The 25,729-nt window shown below is 34.8% G+C and overlaps 1 protein-coding gene across 1 annotated transcript; it reads left to right on the top strand.

Moving 5' to 3' along the window:
* The first annotated feature begins 4 nt into the window (after positions 1-4).
* Positions 5-25,729, top strand: LOC138321573 (nose resistant to fluoxetine protein 6-like). Its single transcript, XM_069265340.1, has 16 exons — positions 5-79; positions 2,081-2,513; positions 5,785-5,984; positions 6,929-7,022; positions 7,449-7,563; positions 15,452-15,699; positions 16,424-16,591; positions 16,998-17,091; positions 17,745-17,837; positions 17,996-18,161; positions 19,307-19,386; positions 20,438-20,548; positions 20,874-20,997; positions 21,464-21,650; positions 22,452-22,594; positions 24,543-25,729. The coding sequence occupies exons 2-16, from the start codon at positions 2,147-2,149 to the stop codon at positions 24,663-24,665; spliced, it is 2,313 nt and encodes a 770-aa protein (XP_069121441.1). The 5' UTR covers positions 5-79; positions 2,081-2,146; the 3' UTR covers positions 24,666-25,729.

The raw sequence follows: 25,729 nt of genomic DNA, 5'->3' as shown, positions 1-25,729 counted from the left end.
CTGTATGAGTTTAAAGGTAAACAACATAGAATGGAGGTTAGCTTCAAGGCCGAAAAGTTTTGGAAATAACAGCTGTTTGGTAAAGCAATTAGAAACAAACCCGATTGGTTTTATTACATACAATATATATATGATATTTCAATATAATTATTGCTGCATCGGTACGTTAACCTAATGAACATGTACTGTGTGAATTTATAAGATTTGCATGGCTTGGCCCCCGCCGCCCGGACCATGGGGATTTGTAAATAGTAAATATTATATGTCGTCCGTACTAGTTTGCTACTATTATACAAATATATTTCCCTCAAAAGGACCTGTAAATGCACGTACATCTGATTAAAAAAACTACTGTAGAATTCACCTGGGACTACTAGAATATCGAGAGTTCCATACTAAAATCAGAAGTATATAAATATATACATGTATGTAGAGATTGGAAACTCCGTCTTTGTGGACAGGCAGATCTAGAGGGACCTCTGGTTTATAGACATTTTGCCTTGGCTAACTTCTTTCAAATGTATTCTTTTAAACATGATATCTTTGCATCAACACAAAGTTTAAACATTATATGATGATGATGAATATCATGGTTTGATGTGATCAGTTTTCCCGATTGCATCCTCGATACTCCAGGGGTTCCGATCACTAACGATCTCTACACCCCTGGACTATCTCATAGTAAAATTGAAGGCAGCTCAGTGGAAAACATTTGACCAATCGCAGGCCAGTAAAGATTTCCTCTGAAGACTACAGAGAGAGCGACGCCTAACATCAAAGCCACATAGTCGACCACAGTGTACCGTTATACGGCTCTTTTGATGTACATCAATGACTGAATTTCCTGTACTGTTCTGTTGCCTCCGGTTTTACTATGAGATAGTCCAGGGGTGAAGTGATCGTAAGTGAACGGAACCCCTGGAGTATCGAGGATGTCCCGATTGATGTTATTTAATATGATTTTTGAAAGAACGAAAATAAGCAATTTTACCTGGTTTTTCGAAAACCAGGCATTCAAACCCGATAATCCATTTTGTTTTATTAATAAATAAGTTAAAATATTATTTTTCCTATTCAAAATCATACCCAATTTAAACCATCTGAAAGTTACTGAACTTTTACAACATATTGAAGTTATTCTTTTATATTCAACTATTTAAAAGTTTATCTAAAAAAAACCTAAGCACATACAGAGGTACATCTGCCGATCATAAAATTGGAGTAGTTGCCAATCTTTATGTATATTGATATGTATATGTTTCTGCTAAAATATGGGAGACTGTAGATTGGTATGCTCATATATATCTTATACTATAAAGACATTATATAATTTTGAAAAAAATGATCATGATTTTGGATCTACAAAAATCATGTACATAGTAGGTCATTTGATCTGCATCTAGAGATCTAGAAGTCCCATCATTTTATTTTAGAAGTCCCCTGTTATTTATTTATTTATTTATTTGTTTTTGTGTTGGAGACGTAGAAAACCTGTGTCAGGATAAACATTGGCATATATACATATTATCATACTTGTTAACCTTTTGAAATTCCCATGGGGTAACTTCATGTGTTTAAACTAGTATTAAGAAGAAGAAAACCTCCTATGAAGAAATTAATGGTTGATTTTTGCATATTTTGACCAAGCTGTTCTTTCTGATGGTAAAGTCAGAATTTTGACATTTTGAATATTGAAGAACTTGGACTTGCTAAATCGGCTAAAATAGGGATTTAAAAATCGGGGTTCTCCTTCCAAAGATAAATTGGGAGGGTTGGCAAATATACGTGCAAACAAAATTAAGGGGAGATAACCCAATTATAGTGTTTAGTCATATTGATATATATAGTGTCCGTTTTAACTGGAATATTTTTATGATCTAATCCAATTTTCTGCCTGGATTATTACCCTTGGATTTTTTGTTTTCCTAATATGATATATATTAGACAAAAAGTAATAATATATATTAGGCATGCACAGATTTAGCAGACTAAGACCACTCATTATAAAAATGCATGATTCCGTTGTCATGTTGAAATTGTAAATCTGAACAATAATTCAAACCACTTTGGTCTTTTTCAGGGTTTTGCCAATTTATAGGGATTAAACCGATATGACTTTTCTGAACTAAAGACCTACATGTAGAAGATGCAGGTGAACCAATATCTCCCACAAGTGTTCCTTCTCTTCCTTCTAACACTTGTATTATCTCCTACACAAGTTTATGGGGATTCGTCTTTCACTGATCGGTTTGAGTACAGTCAGATCCTGCCACGCATTGCCTCTGCCCAACTCCTACATGAAAGCGTAATCAAAGAAGAACTGGTCAAAGCAATTGGCTGGGACAAGATATCAACATTGACTGACCGATGGGGGACATTTCTGGAGCGAATACAAATTGTAGATGCAGTAATTGCGTGGGCCAAGGAGAATGATACAGTGTCAGAGGAATGTACAGATGCATTAGGGCTACTGTTAAATGGTCTTGGAGCTGAGGAACTGTGGGCCTTAGAATGTAAGTACAATGTAGATGTGGATGCTTAACCTATTGGGATGGGGAGGAAATGCATACCAAAATAAATGAACACAAAATATAGAAAAGAAATATAATGAATATAATTTTTGCAGAAATCATTGGTTGAAAATTAAAATTAAATGATTTTAAGATACATTATCTGTAATTAATTTTTAAAGATAACTGGGCCCAGCTTCATGAACATTCCTTAAAGGCAAAATATAAGTTAAGTAGCGCTTCCTTAAAATCCGTAATGCTTTCCTATGGAGAATTATGTAGGTTAAGGGATTCCTTAAATTTAAAGATGCTCCACAGCTGACAAATGGTATTTTTTCATTATCAAAATCAAAAGCAGACGATTTAGTACTTTTCTTCAGTTACTTACTGTACACCATTACCACCTTTGAAAATTTTGAGCTTCTAATTATAATTTTACTTAAGTTAAAAATATGAAATATAATTAATTGCATCCCGAAAAAATTCTGTGGCACTATATCCTATATGGAATGAAGTACTGATTATGCATGCACCAAATGCAAATTGAATTATTTTATATCATTTTTTTGTGTTAACTAGACTTAAAAATACACGATCAAACACCAATTATTGTTCAAATGATTAATATTATTTAGGCTCTGTTGGCGGTGGAGCATCTTTAAGAAATGTTCATGAAACTGGGCCCTGGTATTGTAACAGTGACCTACACAAGATGACCACTATTTAATGGATTATTTTATTAGCCCACCATCATCAGATGGTGGGCTATTCAAATCGCTTTTGTCCGTCGTCCGTCCTTCCGTCCGTTAAAAATTCTTGTTATTGCTATTTCTCAGAAAGTACTGAAGGGATCTGTCTCAAATTTCATATGTAGGTTCCCCTAGGGCCCTTGTTGTGCATATTGCATTTGGGACTAATCGGTCAACAAGATGGCCGCCAGGCAGCCATCTTGGATTTCGATACTTAAAGTTTGTTATCGCTATTTCTCAGAAAGTACTGAAGCGATCTGTCTCAAATTTTATATGTAGTATGTTTGCAAAAGTTTGAAAAGCAGAGAAAAGATCCCTCTTTACATTGTCAGACACAGATTCTTCTTTGGTGGGCGCCAAGATCCCTCTGGGATCTCTTGTATAAATTTCATCCTAAAAACTGTTGCTTTTAGACCTCGTAATGGTGATCCATTTAGCTAGGGTAGTGTACATGTGTAGCCTGAACTCAACTGGTCACTGTGATTGGTGACAGTTTTGTAAATGGCGCTGTGAAATAATTTGACAAAGTTGCTAATAACTCCCTTATATGGAGCTTTGTAGTTTGACCTTGTAAGACTTGACAATTACCATACCATATTTGACCCAATAAATGCCCATGTCCCTATAAGCACCTCTCCCCTTTTTGAGGCCTCATTTCAATTGCCCGGGCATAAGACCCAAACTATCCAAACTGTATAGATTTGCAATACATGTAATTTCGTCTTACTAAGCACCTTTTCATATTTTTTTTTGGGGTCGGATACGGTATGTATACTTTCATGCATGTTAATGTTTTGAATTGTGTATGGATCCTTATGATGTTAGTAAGGCCCCGTCCCAACAGTGGAGTACTACAGATTGACCTTGTAATTTATAATATCTATGCATATATCGTAGGCTAACATGAATCTCTAGTCATACTATATATGTGGTTGTAGGTTACAACCCCGCCCCCATCCCATTACTCCACCCCGTATCCAATGTAGTTTTACAGTTTGACCTTGTTATATAAATTATCCTGTCCTCAATGTGGTCTATAAACTCCACTCCCTTCATCCCACATTTCCTCTCCTCCCCCCGCCCCCCTCCCCCACCATCATTTGCAGTTTGACCTTGTATAAATGACCTGGTAACTAATGTAAATGTAAATTTCCAGTCCTGGATGCCATTGGTAAGCCCCTCAACACCCCCCCCACCCCCAATTGAGGTACTACAGTTGACCTTGTATAACCTGGTAGCTATGTTATGTAAATTTTCCAGTCCTAGATGCCATGGGTAAGTCCCTAGTGGAGTACTACAGTTGACCTTGTATAACCTGGTAACTATGTATACGTATGTAAATGTAAATTTTCCAGTCCTAGATACCATGGGTAAGCCCCTAGTGGAGTACTACAGTTGACCTTGTATAACCTGGTAACTATGTATGTAAATGTCAATTTTCCAGTCCTAGATACCATGGGTAAGCCCCTAGTGGAGTACTACAGTTGACCTTGTATAACCTGGTAACTATGTATGTAAATGTAAATTTTCCAGTCCTAGATGCCATGGGTAAGCCCCTATTTGAGTACTATAGTTGACCTTGTATAACCTGGTAACTATGTATGTAAATGTCAATTTTCCAGTCCTAGATGCCATGGGTAAGCCCCTAGTGGAGTACTACAGTTGACCTTGTATAACCTGGTAACTATGTATGTAAATGTCAATTTTCCAGTCCTAGATGCCATGGGTAAGCCCCTAGTGGAGTACTATAGTTGACCTTGTATAACCTGGTAACTATGTATGTAAATGTCAATTTTCCAGTCCTAGATGCCATGGGTAAGCCCCCTAGTGGAGTACTACAGTTGACCTTGTATAACCTGGTAACTATGTATGTAAATGTCAATTTTCCAGTCCTAGATGCCATGGGTAAGTCCCTAGTGGAGTACTACAGTTGACCTTGTATAACCTGGTAACTATGTATGTAAATGTCAATTTTCCAGTCCTAGATGCCATGGGTAAGCCCCCCAGTGGAGTACTACAGTTGACCTTGTATAACCTGGTAACTATGTATGTAAATGTCAATTTTCCAGTCCTAGATGCCATGGGTAAGCCCCCCAGTGGAGTACTACAGTTGACATTGTATAACCTGGTAACTATGTATGTAAATGTCAATTTTCCAGTCCTAGATGCCATGGGTAAGCCCCCCAGTGGAGTACTACAGTTGACCTTGTATAACCTGGTAACTATGTACATGTATGTAAATGTCAATTTTCCAGTCCTAGATGCCATGGGTAAGCCCCCCAGTGGAGTACTACAGTTGACCTTGTATAACCTGGTAACTATGTATGTAAATGTCAATTTTCCAGTCCTAGATGCCATGGGTAAGCCCCCCAGTGGAGTACTACAGTTGACCTTGTATAACCTGGTAACTATGTATGTAAATGTCAATTTTCCAGTCCTAGATGCCATGGGTAAGCCCCCCAGTGGAGTACTACAGTTGACCTTGTATAACCTGGTAACTATGTATGTAAATGTCAATTTTCCAGTCCTAAATGCCATGGGTAAGCCCCCCAGTGGAGTACTACAGTTTGACCTTGTATGGCCCGGTCAGTATGACCAGTGTGTCGATATCTCGGCCATGGTCAACGATACTGACCTCAACAAAATGGTGGACATCCAGGGAAAATATTACCGACTAGAAATCCATCTGGATCTCAACCTGCCACCCAACATGTTTGTGGAGACAGTAAGTAAAGATTGAATATAAAGAATCATATATACCTTCATAAAAATGCTGTACTATAACATTGTTATTTTTTTGTGACAACTTAAAGTGAACAGTCGGGCAAGGATGGCTAAAGTCGGTAAAAATGGTGTGAATGTATCCAGTATAATTTCTTATGAAATAGAAAAATAAAATCTCTCGTCAAATCTGTCTGCTTACGAAGAAATTAATTTAAAGTATGGGAATTCTAAAACGTCCTCCCAGCTCACTATGTCTGTGGTTACATTTCCACGCAGCCTCGCTTTCAACGCTTTCAACTTTTCTTTACTTTAATGGTAAGAATTGGGAAACTAAGCAGAACTTAACCGTCGTATTAATATGTGAGAACTTTTGGAAGGCCAATGAACGCATTTAGACTGGTTTTCTTTGCCCGACTATTCACTTTAATTCTCGTTTTCATGTCAAACAACTTAAATTGTTACAAACAATTTCATTCTAACAAGAAAGATTTTATGTAAATGGTTCAACTGGACTTGAGTTTCAAATATTTTTACTACTAACAGTTGATTTTGCGTTAATTTTTTTGCACTGATTAGTGTTTGGCAATTTTTTGTATTGTTTATAAATTATGCAGAATTTCATTACACGTGATCAAGAATGTGATTTGCAGTAGGCTTTTTCACTGACTTTTCAGGGATGATTTTAATGACATTCAGATGTTCTTTGAAGTTAATATTTCTTATCCAACTGTGTTAGTGATGTAGTTTATCTAGCTGTTACGCATTCAAGATTTCATATGTAAGGATTCTTTTTGGAAGTAATGTATTTTACATTAAAAAGGTTAAGCATTAATTATGTATAGTGGAATTATTGATGGCATAAAATTTAAAATCAATCTGAAATGTTGTATATGTATATTCGGTTTTCTTTTCTTTTTGTTTACTGATTTTGTATATTATTTTCAGCCATTATTAGCCATTTATTTGAAAGACTTTACCCTTGGAGTGTGTGTGCCCTCACAGTGTAGCAATAATGATGTCATTGGAGTTTCTGCTGCAGGTAAATTAAGGAATGTCATTCTCACTCTGTAAGGTTGCGATCACATACACTGTCCTGAAGAAGACCCTAGAGATCAATCAAGAGAGGAATGTGACTATAACCCCTGGAGATCAAGGATGAAGGAATGTACAATATAAATATACTATAGCTACCTGAGTGCTGCAGTTGTCAAGTGGTTTAGGTGTTTCAACACATAACCGTCACAGCCATTAACCTCTAGATTGGGAAATCAAAATCCACATATAGGACAAACTGCCAAGTACTGACTATAGCTTATTTGGGGGTTTTTTCTTGGAACTTTTGTGTTTTCTCACCAAAAAAATATTCACATGAAGAGATATTGCCTGTCTTTTGTACCAATTACATAGTCTATTTCATAAAATTATTACTTGACAATAAAATTACAAATGACATTCCTAATTTCAGCAAATGCTGTGCTGAATCCTATTCTACCGGGTGTATTAAAGAATGCCACGATCCAAGGCGTTGACAACCCCCACTCTGCTGTGTTTGAAGCTCGCCCAGAGACGATAGTTGCACTGTAAGAGACATTATACATTAATCTGCTGTCCTTTAAGATTAATTGTCTCGTCTGCTGTTTCTACATCAAAGGCAATCACACCCCTAGCTACTGCGTGCAGGATTCATTATCCTGCCATAGATTTTAAACATTACATCATCACATTATTTTGTAACGGAGTGGAGGAAAATTAAGAGGTCTTTGTTGTTTAAAAAGTTTCAGGGAATGATACGATAGATTCATTTTTTAGATTGAGCTCTTTTTTGTTGCTTAAAAATCTTAAATGAATTGTTTGATGTATTGCAAATTTTTCATTTTTTTTTTTTTTTTTTTTTTTTTTTTGAAAATTTGATTGCATAACTCTTGTGAGTGTTAAAAAGAGGCTCCAATATTTTTGTATAGTCTCACATTCTAATATCGCTGTAAGCATACTACTTTGATGTGCTTTGATTTATTCCATTAACCAAATTTTAACAGACGACATCTCATTCATGACTAATTAATACTTGCCTCAATTACAGTATTATATAGTATGGATATTGCGATTAGTGCAATCACAATGATTGTAATACAATGTATAAGTCAATTCGTAGTATCAGAACAAGCTTTTTCAAATAGTAATAATTTTTAGGTCACCTGAGAACGAAGTGTAAAATTTTTCCTGGACCATTACAGTCCCCAACCCCCACCATCCATTGAGTACTTCAGTTGACCTTGTACTAATGGTAGTATGTATGTAAATTTTACAAGTCCTTAGGATGCCTTGGTTAGTCCCTAGTATGAGTATATAGTTGACATTGTATAAACTGGTACACTAGTATGTAAATGTCACATTTTCCAGTCCTCTAGCATCGCCATGGGTAAGTCCCTAGTTAGAGTAACTTTAGTTGACCTTGTTATTAAATCGGTCAATATGTATGTAAATGTCAATTTTCCAGTCAGGATGCCATTGGTAAGACCCTTCAACATTCCCCCCCCCACCACAACAACAAATGTGGTATTCTGTTGACCTTGTATTACCTGGTAGCCTATGCTATGTAAATTTTTTCCAGCTCCTAGATATGCTCTGGGTAGTCAATAGTTGAGTTACTACTGTTGACCTTGTATAACCTGGTAAACTATGCTATGTAATTTTAAAAGTACTAGATGCAATGGGGAAGCCACCCAGTGGAGTACTACAGTTGACCTTGTATAACCTGGTAACTATGTATGTAAATGTCAATTTTCCAGTCCTAGATGCCATGGGTAAGCCCCTAGTGGAGTACTACAGTTGACCTTGTATAACCTGGTTTACTATGTATGTAAATGTCAATTTTCCAAGATGCCATGGGTAAGCCCCCTAAGTGGGTACTAAGTTTACCTTGTAAAACCTGGTAACTATGTAAGTAAATGTCTGCAATTTTCCAGTCCTAGATGCCATTAAGCCCCTATGGAGTACTACAGGCCATTGTATAACCTGGTAAATGTATGTAAATGTCAATTTCCATCCTAGATGCCATGGGAAGCCCCCCAGGGGCCTTAGTTGACCTTGCCATAACCTGGGTAAAATGTATGTGTAAATTCAAAAATTTCCAGTCCTAGATGCCATGGGGAAGCCCCCCAGTGGAGTACTCTTCAGTTGACCTTGTAATAACCTGGTAACTATGTATGTAAATGTCAATTTTCTTCAGTCCTAGATGCCATGGGTAAGCCCCCAGTGGAGTACTACAGTTTAAGGTATAACCTTTAACAAAAATATGTAAATGTCAAAATTTTCCAGTCCTAATGCCATGGGTAAGCCCCCCCTGTGGAGTCTTGCATGTTAACCTGGTAACCCCCTTGGGATGCCATGGGTAAGCCCCAAAAAGTGGAGTATTTTACTATAGTTCATATCAGGAACAATGGGATTCAACCTGCCAAAATGTTTGTGGAGACAATTAGGTAAAGATTGAATATATCTATTTATTTTTCAAGACCCTTGGCTAAAATCGTCAAAAATGGGTTAAAAAATTAGCCAGTCAAAGCATGCTTACGAAGATCGTCATATGGGAATTCTAAAACGTCCTGGCCAGCCACAGGTGGTTAGATTTCCACGCAGGGCTTTCAACGCTTTCAACTTCATACTTTAATGGTAAGAATTGGGAAACTTCAAACTTAACCGTCGTATTAATATGTTTTTGTAGGCCAATGAACATTTAGACTGGTTTTCTTTGCCCGACATTCACTTTAATTTTCGTTTTCATGTCAAACAACTTAAATTGTTTACCAACAATTTCATTCTAACAAGAAAGATTTTATGTAAATGGTTCAACTGGACTTGAGTTTCAAATATTTTTACTACTAACAGTTGATTTTGCGTTAATTTTTTTGCACTGATTAGTGTTTGGCAATTTTTTGTATTGTTTATAAATTATGCAGAATTTCATTACACGTGATCAAGAATGTGATTTGCAGTAGGCTTTTTCACTGACTTTTCAGGGATGATTTTAATGACATTCAGATGTTCTTTGAAGTTAATATTTCTTATCCAACTGTGTTAGTGATGTAGTTTATCTAGCTGTTACGCATTCAAGTTTCATATGTAAGGATTCTTTTTGGAAGTAATGTATTTTACATTAAAAAGGTTAAGCATTAATTATGTATAGTGGAATTATTGATGGCATAAAATTTAAAATCAATCTGAAATGTTGTATATGTATATTCGGTTTTCTTTCTTTTTGTTTACTGATTTGTATATTATTTTCAGCCATTATTAGCCATTTATTTGAAAAGACTTTACCCTTGGAGTGTGTGTGCCCTCACAGTGTAGCAATAATGATGTCATTGGAGTTTCTGCTGCAGGTAAATTAAGGAATGTCATTCTCACTCTGTAAGGTTTGCGATCACATACACTGTCCTGAAGAAGACCCTAGAGATCAATCAAGAGAGGAATGTGACTATAACCCCTGGAGATCAAGGATGAAGGAATGTACAATATAAATATACTATAGCTACCTGAGTGCTGCAGTTGTCAAGTGGTTTAGGTGTTTTCAACACATAACCGTCACAGCCATTAACCTCTAGATTGGGAAATCAAAATCCACATATAGGACAAACTGCCAAGTACTGACTATAGCTTATTTGGGGGTTTTTTTCTTGGAACTTTTTGTGTTTTCTCACCAAAAAAATATTCACATGAAGAGATATTGCCTGTCTTTTGTACCAATTACATAGTCTATTTCATAAAATTATTACTTGACAATAAAATTACAAATGACATTCCTAATTTCAGCAAATGCTGTGCTGAATCCTATTCTACCGGGTGTATTAAAGAATGCCACGATCCAAGGCGTTGACAACCCCCACTCTGCTGTGTTTGAAGCTCGCCCAGAGACGATAGTTGCACTGTAAGAGACATTATACATTAATCTGCTGTCCTTTAAGATTAATTGTCTCGTCTGCTGTTTCTACATCAAGGCAATCACACCCCTAGCTACTGCGTGCAGGATTCATTATCCTGCCATAGATTTTAAACATTACATCATCACATTATTTTGTAACGGAGTGGAGGAAAATTAAGAGGTCTTTGTTGTTTAAAAAGTTTCAGGGAATGATACGATAGATTCATTTTTTAGATTGAGCTCTTTTTTGTTGCTTAAAAATCTTAAATGAATTGTTTGATGTATTGCAAATTTTTCATTTTTTTTTTTTTTTTTTTTTTTTTGAAAATTTGATTGCATAACTCTTGTGAGTGTTAAAAAGAGGCTCCAATATTTTTGTATAGTCTCACATTCTAATATCGCTGTAAGCATACTACTTTGATGTGCTTTGATTTATTCCATTAACCAAATTTTAACAGACGACATCTCATTCATGACTAATTAATACTTGCCTCAATTACAGTATTATATAGTATGGATATTGCGATTAGTGCAATCACAATGATTGTAATACAATGTATAAGTCAATTCGTAGTATCAGAACAAGCTTTTTCAAATAGTAATAATTTTTAGGTCACCTGAGACGAAGTCTCAAGTGACCTATTCTAATCACCTTATGTCCGGCGTCATCTGTCATATGTCTGTAAACAATTTACATTTTCGACTTCTACTCAAATACCGCTGAAGCAAATTCAATGAAATTTTGCACAAAGCTTCTAAGGCATAATGCCAATCAAAATTGTGAATTTTATGGTCCCAACCCCCCAGGGGGCTGTGGGAGGGGGCCAAAAGGGGTAAAATTGACTATAATTTCAAAAATCTTCTTCTCCACTCACAGATGTGATGGAATCAAATACTCTTCACAGATAGAAAGGTCTAAAGGTCCTTTACAAAAATTATGAATTATATGACCCTCAGGGATCTCAGGTTTCCTCTTGGGGAGGGGGTTAAGTTTACTATAGTTTATATAGGGAAAACACATTTTTGAGCATAATTTGGTTATTTGTAAAAGGAAATAAGTCAAATGTTGTCACATTTATCCCTATGAAATGGCCATTGAATTAATAACAAATTTTTCATGACTGACTCCCAGGGGCCTTAGAGGTGGGGCCAAAAGGGGTCAAATAAGCTAAACTTCAAAAATCTTCTTCTGAAATGCCGGAAACTGGATAGAATCAAATACTCTTCATAGATGGAACGGTCTTAAGGTCCTTTACAAAAATTGTGAATTATATGACCCTGGGGTCTCATGTTTCCCCCTTGGCAAGGGGTCAAGTTTACTATAGTTCATATAGGAAAAACACATTAATGAATGTTATCTGCTTATTTTTCATAGAAAATTAGTCAAACTGGGTTAGAATTATTAGCCTGAGAAAGCATTTTATCGTCATATCCATATTGGTCCTGGTGACAAGGGGCCATTAGTAAAAAGGGTGGCTAAAACTTCAAAATACTTCTTCTGAATTAATCTCCTTTGATGGAACCAAATCTTCAGGATTGTAGGCGATTAAACCGTGAATTTCATATAAAATCACTGACACTATAGACTGACTTTTATAACTACTTTGCTTAGTTTTTAGTTGTTTAAACTGGGTTAGAAATATTTTATGCATAAGGTTTGGTAACATAATTCTGAAGTAATTCAAAATGGCTAAAAAAACGAAAAATGGAACAAAAAAGATTTCTAAAAAATGTTATTGGTAAAATGTATTTTAATTCGTAAATAATTTTCAGAGATAATTTGAAAACAGCCAAACAGGCAATGAGAGTGTCTGATCAAACTGGAGCAGTGTATTAGGTATGGTATGTTACTTAGCTTTGTCAAGGCCCTTTTGGATAAAATGGTTTCTTGTTAATACAGTAGCTGTAGGCCACCTTTTTTTTTTCGTGACTATAAATTTACATATTGTGATCACAAATATGTATGTGACCCTTTTTACATGATTTAATTCATGTTTATATGCAATCAAATAAACAATGGTGGTTCTTTTTTGATTGAAAAAATCAAAATTCATTACCTGAAGTATGAAAATATTTTTTGTTAAATTTTTTTTTTATATGACATTTTGATTGATATGTATGCTTATTTTGTCTTAAATCACTCGAAGCATTAATTATGTCAAAAATTAAAACTTAAGAAAAGTTTGATCAAAATACTCAAAAAAACTTAAGTTTTGATTGTCACAAAATTGGGTGTTTTTAACAATCATAAGCCTGATGTTTTTTGAACTGCTTTAGAATCCATGCTTAATATCATTAAAATTATCAATAAATATTTCCATGAAAAAAAATCATAAAATTTGTAGCTTGTGTTTTTTTGTTTTATGTTTTTTTTTTTTTTTGCAGGGCTAAACTTCTGATTTAACTTTTTGTTTTTTGCTGACTGTAAATCTGGACTTTTACATTGTAATCTTGATGAAACCATATAACCAAATTTCTTATAAAATCAAAATTCATTACCTGAAATGATAAACCTTATGACCATTTTGATTGATAGTATGATGTGTTTATAATACACAAAGCTAATTATGAAAAATAAAACTGAAGAAAATTCAAAAACTCAAAATCAAACTTCAGTTGATTGATCACAAAATGTTTTGAACAATCTAAATATTAAACTGCTAAGAAATACTTAATATAGTAAAATTAATACAATTTTGAACAAAAAAAAATCATAAATCAATTTGTCTTTGTTTTTTTGTTTGTTTTTTTTTTTTTAAACAGCAACTTGTAATGTTGTGATTTGATGCCATTGCCAACACTTTGAAAGCACAATATTTTGAAAAACAACAACATTATACATATATTTACTTATATACTGGATGTATGAAAATTGGTAAAAACTTGATTCTCTTACATAATAATCTACTCCCACCCATTTGATTTCTAGATTTTGTAATTATTTTAATTTATATGCATTTCAGCTGTAAATAAAAAGAATATTTCTGAGAATGCAGTTGTAATCATCGTCTAGCTTGACAAGTGAACGATAATGCCCTAAAAATTCCGAAATACTTTGTTATTGTGATTCAATATTTTGATTATTCTACAATATATAGGTTATAAAATCATATGTCACTTTACATTTAATGTAACTAATGAGTATTAAATAAGATTAAGAAATCAGTTTCTTTGTTTACTCAATTTTATGATTGAAAAGGGCCGTGGTGCAACCACGGTGTAATACTGCTAAAAATAGACCTTGCCTCATTAAGACCTTTAAACGACAAATTTACCGGTCCACAATTTTTCTGAAATTTTCACAATATTTACTTCAGGTAATGAGCCAACTTTTTAGAAAATATTTTTGGTGCACTCAAACTGGAAGTGGGTGAATCACCATTGTTAATAATTGACATGGCCGAAAATAATACCCAAAATTTCGATATTTTCTGTCATTAAAATTTAGCCAAAATTTTATTTGTCCCATTTTGCCTACATATTTGTGATCATAATATGTAATTATTTATATTCTTCAGAAAATAATACAGTTTTATGACATAAAACATTATTTTAATAACTTTTTGGATCAAAAAGGGAACCCTGTCATACACCTCTACTGGGCAACATTAATTTGGCCATAGCACAGGCCCCTGGGACCTTTTGAATTTTTTAAACGTATTTCAAGGGTTTGCATTTATATTGCTACATATTACATTTAATTTCAATAAAATTGGTTCGTGGGCAAATTTCCATTGTTCGTGAAAGAGGTCCTTTCAAAATACTTCTTCTGAATTCACAGATTTGATGGAACCAAATAATCTCCATAGATTAAAAAGTGAAATTTATAAAATCACTGACACGGACTGACTTCTAGTTTGGTTTTGTTGTTTAACGTTAGCAAAGCAAATTGGAATTTTATGCATAAGGTTTGGTAACATAATACACTAACTATCAAAATGAAAAACAAAAAATAAAAATTCTAATAAGAAAGTTCAACTTAAAAGTTTATTTTAATTCGTAAATAATTTTCATAGATTTGAACCAACTTTGCAATGCTCTTTCTGTAGCAGCACTCAGGGGACCATCAAGGCCTCTTGGGCCTCTTGTTAATACAGTAGCTGTAGGCCACCTTTTTTCGTGACTTATTAATTTCATGTTAATATATGTCTCAAAACTTTTTCATGATTTTAATTCATGATTTATATGCAGTCAAATAAGTTCCAATCTATTTGTGATTGAAACTTTTTCATGACATTTACATTTTGAGTATGTACATGTTTGTTATTTTTTCTTTTATACCATTATACACACTGCATGTCATTTACTTTCTGGTCTTGATTTCTCGAAACAAACTTCAGTCAAAAACTTAGCCAGACTTAAGTCATAAAGTTTGATCTAAGTTATATAAGGGAAAAAACTTAAGTTTTGACTTAAGTCTGCACTTGTGTTTCGAGAAATCATAGCCTGATGTTATTTTATTTAGAATCCATGCATACGTCATTAAAAATCAATAAATATGTCCATATTATGTAAATGGATATTTATGTTTAACATTTATCGTTTCACAGCGTCATTGCGTCCTTCCTGGCGTTTTTCTTGCTGACTGGAACACTGTACGACCTCTTGATCAACCAGCCGTCCATAGCAGCAGATACAGACCAATCAGATAGTATAGAGCATAAATCCCATGTCAATACCAACGCCCAAGATCTTAATGCCACCCTGGTTAGCTACTCAGAGAGCAACGAGTCAGAACTTCTTAGTGATGGCAAAGAGCTTATTACTGTGACGATCCGGCACAAAATCAGGAGTTATGGTATGGCTTCTTGATATCAATTACTTTAGTTTATTTATTAAAGGCACACATCTTAAAGATGCTCCACCGCTGACAAATGGTATTTTTTCACTATCAAAAACAGGAGCAGACGATTTAGTATTTTTCTTCTGTTACAAAAGTTACTTACTTTACACCATTACCACCATTGAAAAGTTTGAGCTTCTAATTTTACTTCAAGTTAAAAATATGAAAAATAATTAATTGCATACCTAAAAAATTCCGTGGCACTATATTCTATATGAAATGAAGTACTGATTGCGCATATACCAAAGGCGAAATAAATTATTTTATATTATTTTTGTGTTAATTAGGCATATATATACATGATTTAAAACAAATTATCGTTCGAACGATGAATATCATTTATACTGTCGGCGGTGGAGCATCTTTAATGGAAATGGCTTTTAATTTATAAAATGGGAATGTGAAACAAGTTATTTCCATTGTGCAGAGCCACAAAAGGTTAAATGTTACTATTTATTTATTAATTGTTAATTTAAATCTTACTGTTAATAATTCTTAATTTTCTGAAATATTTGCATAATATTATTACTTGATTAGTGCGACTTTCTCTTCACAAACAAAACCAAAAGAAAAAATTCTGAATTTTAACTTCACAAAGAAATTCTAGTGCTAAATGTTTTTCACAAATATTAAATATTTTGTAACACTTTATTTTATTATTTTGTCCCAATCTCATTAGGTACTATAGGTCAGTTTTTAATGGGGTTCTCCATGTATACCAATGGCTACAAGATCCTGAGTACAGAGACGACTGCAGGCCAGGTCAAGGCCGTCAATGGTATCCGTGTCCTCAGTCTTGGCTGGGTCATCTTAGGTCATACATACTACTTCACCTCCTCACTCTGCAGTAAGTTCATCAAAGCTTTTGCAATCATTTATTAAAATTTTAATTTGCTAGCCCAGTGGGATTAGTGGTTTGTTAAGCATTGAATGTATACACATATTGTATTTTTCTTATTCCTAAAACTACTTTTTTTCTTATTTGACACATTCAACCCTGAAATTTCATAATAGGTTGATCTAGTCTGTGATTTAGAAGAGCCTAAATGTTTCATCGGGGATGAATGAGTCAAACCAAATTTCTAAAAAAATCTTAGTTTTTCATGGATAGTTTGTCAGTCTGATTCTGAATGCAGAGATGTAATACAATTAGTTCCTAAGAAATTCTAAGTATATTTATCGGGTCTGCCAATTTAGTACATTTATTAAGTAACTTAAAACTTCTTTTTATCATTAATTGTACTTGGTTACAGAAAATCTAGTTGTTGCCCAAAAATGGGCTCCACGATGGACCTTCCAGGCTGTGCTTAGTGCCCTGTTTTCTGTGGACTCATTCTTCCTCCTCAGGTATAAGTAATGAAACATCTTAAATGTTTGATATAATAACTTACATATGAGTTATTTTTTAAGATCCTCTGATTATATTGATTATTTATAATACATGTATCTAAATGGCACTTTATTTATCAATTGAGAAACAAAGATATATAAATTATACAAATCACCTTTGATGACCCGGGTTTATGCATGTTAAGTTGTTTGATTGAGTGTGGGGTAAGGGAGAACCCCATGTGATCAGGCAGGTGACCCCTGACCTTTCACCTCTGTGCCAGGGATCAAACGTCAGCTAGCTGGATGACAATCGACTGGCTTAACCAATATACCACCTGATCACTGGATGACAATTTAATCTAATTGTATATTTAATCTTGCTCCAACTTCCTTCTACCCTCCTCCTCCTCTTCCTCCTTCATTCCTCCTCCTCTTCCTTCTTTTTTTTTTGCCTCTTCCTCCTCCTCCATATTCCCCTCCTCCATATTCCCATCTGCCAGCTCTTTCCCCTCTTTCTCCTTCCACTGCTCTTCCACTTTCCTACTGTTGCTTCCATTCCTGCTCCTTGCTCTTCTGCTCATGTTGCTCAGATTATAATGCTTTTACATTTATTTATAGTGACAAGCAGAGATTTGTTCTATTGTACTGTAGGTCTACGTATATTTCAGTGGTATGTTAGGAACTTACCTCACTCTGAAAGAAATGCAGAAGAAAAATGGCAAGATAAACTGGCTGATTTATTATTTCCATCGCTTCTGGAGGTAAGTTTACCATAGCTTGATTGTGCACTACCATAACAAATGAATTCTTTAATATGCTATCTAAAGCTTTGCTTTCTTAGACACAAGTGGTGATTTCCACAAGTGTTATAATCAATTCTGTGTTGTCTAGCTATTATGATATCTCTATAACATTTTAGATTGACTCCAGCCTACATGCTGGTGCTCCTGATGTATATAGGCCTTTTCCAGTACTGGGGGGACGGACCATTCTGGCCCCAGTTTGCCCCTGGGTATGACATATGTGTCAAACACTGGTGGAGAAATCTGCTCTACATACAGAACTTCTTCTCGGTCACAGAACAGGTAGGAATTATTGATACTTGTAGAATTCACAGTCACAGAACAGGTATGAATTAATGATACTCGTAGAATTCACAGTCACAGAACAGGTGGGAATTGTTATTACCTGCAGACCAAATAACTTTGGAACTCTTTCAAATCTCTGGAATGTTTATTTGTTTTGTTTGTTGTTTTTTACTCTATAGACAGCAAGAGGTCATATCATCATCAACAACCTATGAATGATTATACTACTAACAGTACACTGCAGATGATCAGTGAAGTGTAGCAAAGTGCAATCAACCATGGTTCTGCAATGATGCGGATCATATAAAGATGTGCTTGGATTAGGAATTGAGGAAAGCTGGAGTACCCATACAGAATCACCATCCTATGGTCACTTGGCAACTGCTGCACATGGGTTTCGAACTCACAACCAAGAGATGGTGGGTTTGTGTTGGACACTAGCTTCTAGGCCACTGAAGCCTCCCCAGCTGGGAAAAAGGGTAGCCATGGTGGCAAAGTGGTTAGATGTCTCAATATATATCCACCAACTCTCCACTTCTTCGTTACGGGTTCGAATCCCATTTGGGGCAGTTACCAGACACTGACTGCTGATCGGTGGTTATTCTCGAGTACTCCGGCTTTCCTTCACCAACAACCCTGGCACATCCTTGCATAACTCTAGCATTACTTCAAAAAATATCTAAGTCTCAATGTGAAGGAAAGATTTTGCCAATTACTTGAAAAATTGTAATGCATTAAAATTAATATCATTACATTTTTAATTACCCCATGTCTGATATAATGGTAATGTACAATCATTTACTTTTTATCAAACTGCATGTTTCTTCATGAAATACTTTGATGAATTGAATGGAAAAGCTGTATTTTGTTCTCTTTTGATCAATGGAAAGGAACATAAAATATAACAAACCATATTTGTCGTAATTAGCACCTCTCCACCTATATGCTACCTCCCCTCTTCTGAAGGAGTTGAAGTTATTCAAAGAAAAGAAGGCATATAAACATTGTATGTGGTGACAGATTAATCTACCATGAGCACAGAAAGAGTTAATAAGCATTCCCTTTGTTCAATTTTTTAAAGCGCCCTGGGCGCTGATTACAGTAATATGGTACATATTTTATTTGTATATGATTTGTTGTAGTGTATTGGGTGGTCGTGGTACCTGGCCAATGACATGCAGTTTTTTATCATCACCCCACTCATCTTGATACCCCTATACAGGTAAGGGTCTCTGAGTCACAGGTTAGACACCCATATGGGTCAGTTTTCAAGAACTGACCATAGATAGGAGCTTTTACTCCAGTTACTGTATTCAGTCAAATAAGCACCCCTCATCCCTCTAAACTTATTACAAGGTAGAACAAATGAGTCATTTGACAAATGAATACATGAATACTGTACACCATTGTTTCCCCATTTTACTAAATGTACATATAGTGATTTAAATTTCAAAACAAGCAGAGATTAACTTTCACAGAATGAAAAAAAATGATAACAACATCTTCAAAATATAAGTGTGGTGAATATCTTAGTGGAGATAAACTTTTGTGAATTTATTTTTGATTGGAAAAGTTTTAGAAATAAATCGCACAAGAAATAAAGGAATTCTTTATTGTTTTTTGATAGAGTAGGACAATACCTATTAAAGCTCAGAAGATCATAAAAGCAAATGCCTGAAATCAATTTAATTGAGGTTATGTACAAGTCTAGGTATGTAGATTTGTAGTTTAATAAGAGTAAAGGAGATCAAAATTCTTCATAAGTGTTATGAGATGAACAGGAACCCAAATGATTTGTAGTTTAAGAGTATAAAGGAGTAGAGAGATAACATTCTCCCATACTTCACAGGGATATCCTGTGGTTGCTAGGGAAAATATATCTCTATCTTACACAGGGGGGGTGTAAGACAGCTCACACATGCTTTTGACGCATAACGACATTCCTGCGATAATGGCGTGATGAAATAGCTGGAAACCAAGTGAAATTTCACCATTTTTTCTACTATGTATGGGAGAAAAAGAATCAAACATGGGTCTGTGAAGTGGACAGGAATATCTCAACCCTCATGAAAGATTTTGGTTGTCAACCCTCGGCAAGCCTCAGGTTGACCTTCCAAAATCTTTCACTTGGGTTGAGATATCCCTGTCCACTTGACAGACTCATGTAAGATTCTATTAATCCACTAATACCGTTACTTATGAAATGAACCAGAACTTAAAAATACTACCTCTATACGGTTATTGATATTTGCAACATCGCTGTTTGACTACAGAAAGCCAGTGGCAGGTTACATCATCATCGGTATACTTATGATGGAGCAGTTCCTGTTCCGTGGCCTAATCTCTGTCTACTACGGCTTCAAGATGAACATACCTGACCCCCAGTAAGTATTACATAGATCACTATATATGTCTGGTAAAGAAAATGGTGAGAAGGAAAGATGAGAAGGAAGTAGGTGATATTGTATGACTAGTTATTTCTGCTGGACAATAAAAAAAATGTGTTTTTCAATTGTTTACAGAACATTAATTTCCATAGATTAAAATTTCACAACAGTATATATGATGTTTATGTGGTTATAAATGTTGTTTAACTCATTCACCCCTGAAATCCCATAATGGACTGGTCCAGTCTTTGATTTAGAATAATCTAAATGTGTCTTTAGGGATGAATGAGTTAAACTCACTTAATCCATGTTTTTTTTGCAGGCACCAGTTGGATTGGTTCAATGAGATGTACCAGAGACCCTACTCTCGAATCAGCCCCTACCTTATAGGGATTGTGACTGGACATGTTCTATGGAAGACAGATCGCAAGGTTCAAATGTCAAAGGTGAGATCAACTACCTTATTTAACTTAGTAATCGCACATTGTAGAAATTGAGGGCCCGCATAATGGGATCAGATTTAGACCTTTCACAAGTCATTTCACAAAGTAAACCTCAAATCTGTTGCAGAAGAAATGAAATAAAGGAAATAGAGAAACTATGTATAGATCCAGTCAAGTATGAATATGCCCAGATTCAATGTCACTCGCGTACATACCCTGGTACAAAAGTCACAACCAAGGTTCTCTCTATTGTGTCAGCTTTGATTTTAAGTGCAGTGGTTTTGGATTTGCAGTAACATAAACCCTAAAAGCATATTTATGTGAATTTTAAATTCAAAGAAAAGTCCATTTTGACTAAAAAAATAAATCAAATGTACTGTTTTAGCATCAAAAACATCTAATTTACAAAAAAGTTTGAATGATTATACAAAAAATATCAGATTCAACCTTGTGATTTATCTTGATACAGCTGACGATTTTGATTGGCTGGACTGTGTCCTTGACCTGTGTGACCTCTGTTGTTTATGGAACCCTGGAAGAGAATAAGGGCCACCTGAACTCCCTACAAGTGGATGGTGTGTACAATGCTCTCAGTAAAACAGCTTGGAGCCTCGGTCTGGCCTGGATCGTATTTGCCTGTAACACAGGATACGGAGGTAAGGTAGAAAAAAACATTTCTTTTTGCATATTACGGAGTTATCTGCCCCTACAGGTAGTAATTGTTGTGATGTTACATGTTTGCGAGCGTTAACGTCATACATTTCATAAAAAACAACAGGAATTTTGCTCACAAAATTATAAAATCTGAATGGATACCTTCCTGCATGGGAGGTAACTCTGTATTATGCAAAGTCGTAATACCATATTGCTGGTTAATTCCATGGGTATACAACGTTTTTTGCAGATTTTCCAGTCATTACTATCATCACAATAATTTGATCTGATAAAATTTGAGAAATGGATGAATTATATATCACCTTATAGTCTTACTCCAAATGGAGAAATTTTTGACCTGCAAAAGTAACCAACTATTTAAGATTTTGCGAGACAACGTTGTTGTCATGGAAATTTTATCAGCGAAATAATAAGTGATTGTTATTTTAGCCTGAACACAAAATTTAAAAAAATTTGATTGTCTAATCTTATGTCAAAATCACAAATCTTTTGTCCGACAAAAATAACTTAACATAAAGACTGTGTCTCAGTGGGGCTTTAGTAAAACTTCAAATAATCTAAGTATTCAAGTTAGCTGTACTTGAAAATGAATATATATTTTCTTTGGATCAACAAAACACTTCAACTTTTAAGATGTTTATGAGTTATAAACAAGTTGGGAGGTACCATTGTATTATTGAATACTTACATGTATGTTTATTAAAGAGATTTTAGATTGTTCACCGTGTATTGGAGTAATAGGAGATACGACACACTTGGATAAAATCTGTTTATATTTGTAGGCATCATCACCCAGTTCCTGTCTTCACCTTTATGGGGACCGTTTGGTAGGCTAACCTACTGTGCCTATCTGATACACCCTATAATGATGTATGCCTTTATTCTGAACCAGCGCTATCCTATCTACTTCACTGATGTCAATATGGTAGGTATACAAGTATTGTTTACATTTTCTTCAATTTATCGCCAAACAACATCAGAAAATTTTCTCTAGTCTGTCCACCTGTAAAGCTGTATAACTGTGAATTCTGTTTTCCATGTTGTTGTCTCCTTTTACTCTAGTGATATTTTCTAGATTATATTCAGGTGGTATATCCTTAGTATATAGGGCTTCTTTTCAGTACTTTTTACTGTTTCCCAATTTGCATTTAGTTATCTCCCCTTACTTCAAATAAGATGATGATAATAATTAGTTACTTGTACATACATACATTGTTGTCCAAATATTACTATTAAAGGTAGGTTTTGCCCAATGAAATAGAAAGACTAGGAAATTGAAATTTATCCTGTACATAGATATAATCTTCAGATCATTTTCGATGCATACAGTGAACAATATGGGTGGTCAGTTGCCTAGCTTGACCAGGAAAATACTCCTCTAAAAATAGAGCGAAGTCAAGCTTTACATAGAACATGACTATTTTTTTCCACAACAAGGCCACAACATTAAACGGAAGCGTGCAACAAAATGTCAGATAGAAGTGACCGTCTTGCCACGGCATGTTTAGTAAAAAAAAAAAACAAGAACAAATCGAGGTGCAATGGATTGTTTATACATATCATATAATCTAAAATACTTCATGTTACTAACATACGCTCGCTAGCTTAGTACATCAAACATATATGTAGTTAGTCTGCCACTGTATGTATGCTGGCATATGTGTTGAAATTTAACTCACCAGGTGCAACAGCCACGAGCCCCAACAGAATCTGGGTGAGTTCCGCTTGAAATGTGGCTTCAGTTTCTTCTATTGCTACATGCCATCCCTGAATTTCATTCCCTAGAGATATTCTAGGATGCTTCCGATTCCATTCTAATATCCTCCTCTTTGTTGCTGATTCAGATAAAAAAAAATTCTCACACGCTTTCATTCAGCAATTTTGTTTACTTTTAGTGCATAACAATGCGCATGCACGAAACTTCGACAACACAATCCATCGCAGCTTCATTTCATACTATCCTGTCAGCCTGACGATCGTAATAAATGAAGGATTTCCTTCAATTTTGTATTCAAGACACATTTGTTCAACCTCATTCGCATTAAGAAATTATATTAAGGTATTTTTTATATGTTTTTTCACCTTTTCTTCCGTTTATCGGATTTTCAAAATTATATTTATTTGGTTGGGCAAAATCTACCTTTAAAGGGGCAATTCAGTCTAACAGTACATTAAAATTTGCACATATCTCGGAAACAAATCAGTTCTAATAGAAATTAGATTAGTTTTTAGTAGGTTTTACTGTGATATGCCCGAAAAGCCCACTGTAGTGAAAGGTATGTGAAATGTTCAATCTCGCGATCGCTTACTGTCCACCATTACACATAGTGGTCGGGTGTTTTGTATGACGAACCTGGCCCTTACCAGTGTTATAAAGAACTTTTATGTTTGAAAGTTGTCCAGGTAAATAGGGCTCCTTTAAAATACACATATACACATTTCCCTGATTAGCATTTAGTTGTCTCCCCTTACCCCTGATTAGAGATTAACAAGATGTACTGTAATAAAAAAAATTATTTTGTGTTTTAATGTCCAACAACTTTTCATATTTATTCAATTTTGCAATATACAGTTAAGACACTGCGTTTTGCTTTCAGTTGAACATTTTTTATTGCAATTTTAAAATTTTCACAAATTCTTATTACCTGCAAAATTTAACAATTTGCATTTAAGATACCGCATTTTACTTTTAGTTGAATCCTTTTTGTGGCAGTTTTAAAATTTTCACAAATTTTTATCAGCCGCAACATTTAATTGTATGCAAAAATATTGGTTTGAAGTGGTACTAAGCTGTACGATATATGTTTGTATGATTGGCCTGATATGCTGAGTAAATACGACTTGTCTTCATTACGTGTTTTCTCTGTTTCTAGATTTACATGTTCTTGGGGCACTGGCTGATGTCCTATGGCCTCGCTTTCTTTGTCTCCCTGGCGTTTGAAGCTCCGATGATCGGATTGGAAAAAGCAATTTTCCAAAGAACAAAACGGCATTAAAACATTCAAACATTACAAGTCAAAGCGCCACAGGGAGAGACTTTGGAGTGAAATTTCATTAGGGAATCTCAAGCGTTCAGTTTGACACACTAGGTATATATGTGTCAACCATTTTGTAATACAGTTACCAGTTACTTATAATGTTTGTTTTATACTCCCCATCCTCGATACTCCAGAGCTTCCGATCACTTACGATCTCTACAGTGTAGAGATCGTAAGTGATTGGAAGCCCTGGAATAGTGTAGAGATCGTAAGTGATCAGAAGCCCTGGAGTATCGAGGATGTATGCTCCCCTGCAACAAAGTTAGCAGGGACATTATACTGATATCAGCTTATCAGTCTCTCAACAAAAAATCTTGTCCGGACATGAACAACTCCACTTTAAGTAGAGGACCAATTTCAATGCAATTTTATAGCAATGTTGGGGACCATGTGCAGATGTGTATGAATGTTTTCTTGTGTCAAAATCTTGGTTGCCATGGTAACCAGATCAATATACACAGGTTTAATGAAATGGCAATAACACATGTGGATGTATATAATATGTCTTATACATTTATAATGGTTACTATGATAGCAACAAAATGGAGGAACATTTTGTTGCCATGGTCTCAATAAAGGGGGTGCAGGAGGTATTAGACTATCATTGTCTTTCAGTTCTGGACTAGTTCATTTTAATGTGATTATTCAGTATGTTTTTACAGTAAATGCTCGCAATGTAAGGAAGTGGCATATTTCACTTTCTTTTTGTAGAAACTAGAAATCTTACATATATTGTTATGCTGTTTTATATACATTTTATTTAGTACCTTTTGTCATAAGGAGTAAAATATGCACGCATCAGAATCTAAAATTCAATCAATGATCTGCAATTGAATCTGTTATGCAATTATATACAAACTTATACATCACTAGAAAAGTTTATCAGTATATATATATATATATATTTACCTGATGTATACAATTTTTACCTCACATTAGATATTACTGCTAGTTTGTACTGATGTTAGTTTTAATATGAGATTTACTCATTTTACTGGGTATATATTTAAAATAAAATGATT

This window comes from Argopecten irradians, chromosome 4, assembly GCF_041381155.1.
Source record: "Argopecten irradians isolate NY chromosome 4, Ai_NY, whole genome shotgun sequence".
Classification (NCBI taxonomy): Eukaryota; Metazoa; Mollusca; class Bivalvia; order Pectinida; family Pectinidae; genus Argopecten; species Argopecten irradians.
The sequence above is the reverse complement of the archived record's forward strand: the minus strand, read 5'-3'. Positions and strand labels throughout refer to the sequence as shown.

Bases quoted from the DNA above. Each gene is read 5' to 3' on its own strand.
- LOC138321573 (XM_069265340.1), top strand. From the start codon at position 2,147: ATGCAGGTGAACCAATATCTCCCACAAGTGTTCCTTCTCTTCCTTCTA. The intron at 17,092-17,744 runs GTATAAGTAATG...CGTATATTTCAG, and splicing joins GACTCATTCTTCCTCCTCAG to TGGTATGTTAGGAACTTACC. The intron at 20,998-21,463 runs GTGAGATCAACT...ATCTTGATACAG, and splicing joins GCAAGGTTCAAATGTCAAAG to CTGACGATTTTGATTGGCTG.